This window comes from Meriones unguiculatus, chromosome 9 (assembly GCF_030254825.1).
Source record: "Meriones unguiculatus strain TT.TT164.6M chromosome 9, Bangor_MerUng_6.1, whole genome shotgun sequence".
Lineage (NCBI taxonomy): Eukaryota > Metazoa > Chordata > Mammalia > Rodentia > Muridae > Meriones > Meriones unguiculatus.
In genome coordinates this window covers 67,509,368-67,516,372 of record NC_083357.1, presented here as the reverse complement: position 1 = coordinate 67,516,372, position 7,005 = coordinate 67,509,368, and the positions used below count along the sequence as shown (strand labels likewise).

The window sequence follows — 7,005 nt, the reverse complement described above, 5'->3', positions numbered from 1 at the left end:
TCACACACCCACTGCCATTTTTCTGTCCCTGCAAAAAAAAAAAAAAAAAGTAAGACATGTTTGAATGTTTTCATGCTTTGAAAGGACCTCACATTTCATGTGTTGAAAACAAAATCTCCAGAGTTACATGCCCACGGACTTGGAGGTGGGGCCTTTGGGATTGGGTGATGAGGATACTGCCTTCATTAAGTCATTTGTGGACTAGGGAGCAGCTTTGCTCTCTCTGGCATGCTTACTATTTTCATGGCACATGATGTCCTCTCTCACATTATCACACAAGAAGGCCCTCACTAGATGCCAACTTTGTGTTTGTGGACTCCCCAGCCTGAAGACCCCTGAGCTGAATGAATATATATATAAATAAATAAATAAATAAATAAATAAATAAATAATAAGACCTCTCTTCTTCATAAATTATCTAGTCTGTAACATTTAGCTAGAGCAACAGAAAACAGATTAAGATAAACACTTGCCTATGGCACCCAGACCTCTGTAGACCCTCTGGCCTCTGACTCTGTAGACAAATGCCGAGGCCCCATCCTAGGCCCAAAGATGATACCACATAGGTGATGAATTCAGTGGGCCAGCCACAGCATTCATTCCACCATACAGCATTCAGGCCACAAAGGAGTAGTTCAAAAATGGTTTAATGACTAGAAAACTCTGGGATCTAGAAGGACAGTAGCCACCCTTGTTGCTAACCAGAAGCCAGGGTTGTCCCAAGAAGAAAACACATGTAGGCAGGGGGACTGTACAAGCTAAGGAACCAGTGCATCTGTGGAAATCCTGTTGCCTCCTAACAGAAATGGCCCTAGTTCCCTTTAGACCCAAGGCATGGGGAGGAAGTGGAAAATTCGTAGGAGGAGGGTGTGTCCCTCTAGGGCCCTCTTCCTGCTCTAGGCTGTTGACTCACACACTACACAAACAAGGCAGGCTCAGCCTGGAACTCAGGAAGGGGCAGTGAGCAAAAGGACTCTATCAGAAGCCCCCATTTCTCCTCCTCAGCTTCCAAAGACCTCCCTGGGAACTCTATCTCCCATCTCCTGGCTACCCCCTTTACTTTGGGCCTTTTTTAAGTATGACATTGTCATACTCCGTTACCTGTGGCCAGCCAGGCACAGAGGAGTCTTGCTGGAGGGGGTTGGGACCCCTATCAGCATTGGCCTGCTCCTTCCATGCCTCCCCTGGAGGCTCCTGTGGTCTCTCATACAGGGATAGGGTAGCCATGCCCTCAGGCTCATCATATATATGGTCAGGCGGAGGGGCCACAGGGTCCTCCTGGATGCTGTCATATAGCGGGTCAGGATGGAGCGGAGGAGGACCTGTCAGGATACCCCTGAAGTTCTTCCTCAGGGAGCAGGCCACTGTATCAAAGGGTACGGCATACTCCCCCTCAAGGGCCCCCGGCCTTATGCCAGGCACTGTCGTGGCAGGGGATGGAGAAGGTAGAGAGTCGTGAGGCCGGGAGTAGGGGCTTTCAGGCCGAGGCGGCACAGTGGGCATCATGGGCCCTGTGGCTGGCAGAGGTGGAGGCCCGGAAGGGGCAGCATTCTTCTGGACAGCAATGACCTTTTCTAGGGCTTGGAAGATCTCGTTGCCTTGTCGTGTTTCGAACTCAAAGTTGCCCTCTCCAGAGACACAGCGTCGGCCAGCCTCGAAGGAAAAAGTCACCTGTGGTGAGGGGAAGAGGGGTTGTGGCATCATTGTTTTCTGGACCTCCACCCAAACATAGAAGTTCTGGCCCCAGTCTCCCTCCATCAGAAACTGCTCTTCAATCTCTTGTCCCTCTGGCCCCTGTGTTTTGTATGTTGGGGTTCGTTGGTTGGTTGGTTATGTGGGGAAAGGCCCTCACTATGGAGCCCAGGCAGGACCTCCAACTCTGTCTCCTGCCTCAGTCTCCTTGGTGCTGATATTATGTTGTGTGCCACTATACCTGGCAATTTTTTTCCTGACGAGAACACCCTCTCTTCTCCCCTCCCACTCATGCAAGAACTAAGTGAGCTCAAGAAATGTCAGCAGCTTGTCTGCCCTTCTCATCCCTTTTCCACTTCATCTCTCTCTCCACCCAGACCTTTCGGCTTCCACTCCTTTCCGCTCCTGGTTCTCCCACCTCTCCTGTCTCTTTGGCTGGCCTTCCTCCTCCCTTCATTCTGTCTTTCTTTATTGGCACTCTGCTCCTCTCTGGCTGTTCCTCTTAGGTAACTCATCTTTGGTCTCAGCCTGCTCAGCTCAGCCCCTCACTCACCTTGTCACGCCCAAAACGCCGAAGAAACCTGTAGGGCCAGTCATATAGCTGTGTGCCTGGCTCAGGGCCACCCCAGAGCTCTAGGGCACTCACACCAACCCGGAGAGTATAGGACCCTCGGAGCCGGCACCGCTCACTGGCTTCTGTGGGTCTCATGGTCACAGCATATTCCTTGCAGACCCCTGGGGAGGAGAAGAAAAGAAAACTAAGAGGTAGCTACAGGAAACAGTGGGCCTCCTTCCGCACTTATCCATCCTAAGTAAGCATGCCGGAAGTGCTCAAGAGAAAGTTGTGTCGCCTGCGACCCCACTGCAGATCTTAAAGCCTAGGCTGCTGACCCCGCCTCCTGTCCTGAAAGGCGGAGGGGCCACAGGGTCCTCCTGGATGCTGTTCATGCCCTCTGCCGCATCACCCCAATTCTGGGCCCACATCCTTCCTGCCCTGGTGCCAGAGCCATCACTTGGTTTTCTCTACTCCACATCTTCACACACCTCCCCCACCTCCCTGCTGTTAAAGCTAAGGTGAAACCTGACCCAACCCTCCTAAAACCAGCATCCCTCTTTGTGGGTGGAGTTTAAATGGAAGAGTCTCTCTCCTTTGTCTGCATCGCCAGCCCAGAAAGCAATAACTGGGCCTCCCTTATCAGCATCGTGTTCCCTATTCACAGGACACCCTGTACAGTCAAACCCAGACAGAAAGCAATTCTTTCTTCACACAATCACTCAGGACCCACAGAGAGAGGGGTCAAGACCAAGACCCTCAGCCTCAATCAGGCAAGACAGGCTGGGCCAAGGTTGACACTGGGGAGGCCTGAGCTCCAACCACTTTGTGCCACACCGAGAAGCCAGGAAGAGAAGCTGATAAGCTAGGCCCAGGGTAACCACAAGGCAGGAAGCCTTGACCCTGCAGCCAGCCCAAACCTCCTCCTCAGCCCCCATCCCTCACCTGTAGTAGAGCTGCTATACAATTCATTCTCCTCCATACAGGGCCTGTCATTCTTTTCCTCCAATCCTGAGGACTCCTTCATCTGCCCCTGAAAAGGCGGTCCCAGGTCTTACCACCAAAACCCACCACAAGGCCTCTCCCTCTGACTCTCTGACTCATGCTTTCTTTCAATGCATACCCAGCCTGCTAGCTCTGACTCCACTTCAAATTGGGTTCCCAGAAGATGGAACTCCCCTAAAAAAGACTTAGTTTCTTCTACCACCTGCCCACAGGAAGTATCTAACTTTGCCCTCCCCTGTGTGCCTGAGAACCACTTTGCACTCCTCACCGGGAAAGCCAATAGGCAGATGGCCTGTATCCAGTCACTTCGCTCTGCTGAAGGGGCTGCTAGCAGGTACAGACGCTCCTTGGTTTCCAGGACAAAGGCACTGGTGTCCCGGGGACTGCCAGCCTCACTGCCTACCTCAGCTACCCGTAAGCAGTCACTGAGGCGGACAACCTTCCGAGTGGCTTCTCCTCGACGTGTCTTCTCTGGGCCATCCTGGAGCTCCAGTCTGGCTAAGGCACAGCCAGACTCTCCATATAACACGGCTGTGAACCGGCGCCATTTCTGAACCCAAGCATGGCAGGTGGAGCCAAGAAGGAGCCATCAGAGATGGAGAGACAGTCATCAAAGGGGAGAAGAGGAACTGTGGAAGAGGGAGTGGAGCTGGGGCAGGGACACAGGATGGGGAGAAAGAGAGCCGGAGAGGCAGTGAGGACAACAGAGACCATGAAATGAGAGAGCTAAAGATTACCAAGATCTGCAGACAGGGCAAGGACCACAGTCAATGGCTTATGGGTACAGAGTGCAGAGAGATGACAGGCCCAATTGTCAGGTACTGGGAAGAAAAAGCCTGCATCACTAAGCCCAGAGAGGAACAATAAGGAAAGGGTAGCTTAGAGGAGGGACAAGTCCTCACTCCATAGGAAGGCTCTGGCTCCGAAGCCTTCCAACTGCTTTCCCTTTTGTCTCACCATGAGTTGGACTATGAGAGACAAACAGAGAGGCAGAGACCAAGACAGGTATGTGGGGAAGTATAGCTGGGTGACAGTGGGAGGCTGAGGAGTTTCTTTTCTCCTTCAAGGAAGCTAGGGAAGGAAGAGGTTGGGACACCCAGGGGCCGCAGCTTAGTAACAGTCAAAGGTGAAAGGAACCCTCACTGTCATCCAGAACCACCACCCCCCAACTTTCCTTCCGTACCCTTCCAAATTACCCCCAAATTTTGAGCAAGAGAACAAAAAAAGATGATGATGTCAGCATCTGCTTCCTTCCCCACCCCACACACAGCCCTCAGCAAAGAGGGCAGTTTGGGGCCTGGTTTAGGAGGCAAGGCATCTTAAGGAGACAGTCATCTTTCCCAAGTTGTGTTGTTGTCTAAAATTGGTGGAGCACGTGGTCTCATAAGGGTCAGGGACATTAAGACCTCCCTCTACCCCAGGAATTAACACCACCCTCCCGGCAGCTGCTCTGCCCAGACCTAGCCCAGCCCCTGTCCCTCTCACCTTGCCGAAGGTCTGCTGCTGCTGAAGATGCAGGGAGCCCTGCTTCACAGCCACGGCCTCCATCCTGACCATCGCCGCTTCAGCTCCCCACTGCCATTGCCTCTGCCCTCGCTCCTCTCTCTTCTGGGCCTGTTCCCCCTTCTCTCTAGTTCATTTCCTCTCTGCCTAGAGTTTTTCTACACTATTCTAGTCTGCTTGATGACGACAGGCTGATAGGCCTTGTGGTTTCTTGCTCTATGTGTGTGTGCTTTTTTTTTTTTTTTTTTAGTTCACTTCATGCTCAAGCCTCCTTCCTGCATTTCCAGTGAGTAGCATACAAGTTCCAAAACAGCACAAAGTTCACACTTCTTCAGAAGCTGGTGTGAAGGACTCACCCATAAGAACAAAAAGACCCCAAAATCAAGTTGTACAAGAAAACCAGTGGCGAGGCCTCTCCATCCAGGCAGGATGCTGAGTGTATCAGAGCTGGAAGAACCCTTCAGAACCAATCCACACAAGCTACTCATTGAAAAGCGAAAATTGAAAGAAGGGATGGTCTGTAGGGCCTGTAAGGTTACCAGCCTAGAACCCAAGTCTCCCAACTCAGGCAAAGCTGAGCCATATACCCAGTGATGTAGAGACAGACAAAACACATACATGCACATTAGCGAAGACATACCCATACCTGTGTGCCAGTCCCATTATAAGAAAGCATTTCCTGCCTGCCAGCAACACATACACTAGGCAACCCTGTGGAGAGTCCAGAAATAAGAATATTCCCTCTAGAGAAGGCTTACTCCCCAAGCGCATCTCAGCCTGTGGCTCCCTTCCTTAGCACACTGGGTTTCATGTGGAACGTACCTTAAGTCACAGGAGCTTCCGAACTCCCAATTCTCCTACATCTTTTCACCAGCTGCCTCTCACTCCTTGGCTAAGGCAGGGTGGGCATGAGCTTGCAGCTTACCTGAAATCACAAAACTGTGATGGAGCAGGGGAAGATTGCTCATGCAACAGGATTTTTACTTGTTTGTTTGCTGGTTTCACTGGTTGATTTTTGATGTTTTGGGAAACAGAGTCTCATATAGCCTGGACTGGTCTCCAATATATGTGTCATCATGCCTAGCTAGTGCAACTTTTTTATGACGTGTGTGTGTGTGTGTGTGTGTGTGTGTGTGTGTGCGCGCGCACGCGTGCGCGTGCGTGCACACCTATGGAAACAAAGACCAACCTCGGGTCTCTGTCCTCACCTCCCACCCTGTTTGAATGGGGTCTCTTGTTGTTTGCCTTCTCCTAAGCCAGAGTAGCTGGCCCATGAAAGGCAGCTTCTGGAAATCCTCCTGCCTCTGCTTCCTACCGTACCTGCAGTGATTGCAGGTGCTGTTATATCTATTTATATAAATTCTGGAGATCTGAACTCAGGTCCCCACCCTTGCATATGGTTTACCTGCTGACACATCTACGCAGCCTAATGCAACATCTGTAATGCAACTTCTCTTGGGCCCTAATCAAAACGCAGATCCATCCAGAAAGAGAATCTCTTTGGGAAAAAGCTATGTTCCATGGAGAAAGTCACCTGAGAGCCAGATGACTTGAAGAAGCAGTCTGGAATGGTTGGGGCAAACTGAGGATTAGACCATACTCCTTGGGGCAATCCCAGAGGGCGTTTCTATAACTCAGCCCTTTTCTTCTACCACAGGGTTCCGGTTGCATGTTGTTCACGCCTTCTGCTGTAGATGCCATGTGCAGACCAAAACAGCTCAGAGAGATAAACTGGAGTTTGGGGATGTGTTGTTCTAGTTTACCACCCTTAACCTTGCTGCCAGGGTTTGAACAGATTGGACCAAACACCAAAGGAGGACCACCAATGTTGTGGTGGGAACTCTGCCTTGGGAAGGGGCTAGGAGTATGAAATGGGGCACAGCCTCCTGTGACTTTGGAACATCACAGGCTCTTCACTGCCATTTCATCTTCACCTGGGAAATTTTACTTGAATCCATGTATATAAACAGCTACACAAATCAAGCACTTACTACTGCTACTACTACTAATAATAATAATAATAATAATAATAAAACTTACTTTAAAAAGAAGTTTTGGGTATATATTACCATTTATTTAAAACAGAAGCGGGACTGGAGAAATGGCTCGGCCATTAACAGCCGAGGCTCACAATCAAAAATACAAAGACAGAAGCAAATTTGCAGACTGAGATGTGTACATGTGCTCATTTTCGCACAATAACGGCATGCTGGCTGAACATTTGATAATGCATGGCATGGAAACCTCATGAA

General features: G+C 50.5%; 1 protein-coding gene across 2 annotated transcripts; it reads right to left on the bottom strand.

Moving 5' to 3' along the window:
- Positions 1–631: 631 nt before the first annotated feature.
- Dok2 (docking protein 2) lies at positions 632–4,914 on the bottom strand. 2 transcript variants are annotated; one of them, XM_021642377.2, is made up of 5 exons: positions 4,736–4,914; positions 3,519–3,800; positions 3,191–3,278; positions 2,246–2,427; positions 632–1,671 (listed from the first exon to the last, which is right to left on the bottom strand). In XM_021642377.2, exons 1-5 carry the CDS (start codon positions 4,805–4,807, stop codon positions 1,057–1,059), a joined length of 1,239 nt encoding a protein of 412 aa, XP_021498052.1. In that variant the 5' UTR covers positions 4,808–4,914; the 3' UTR covers positions 632–1,056. The 2 variants fall into 2 exon arrangements, with proteins under 2 accessions (XP_021498052.1, XP_021498053.1); XM_021642378.2 differs by lacking the exons at positions 3,191–3,278; positions 4,736–4,914 and having other exon boundaries at positions 3,519–3,647.
- Positions 4,915–7,005: the final 2,091 nt, after the last annotated feature.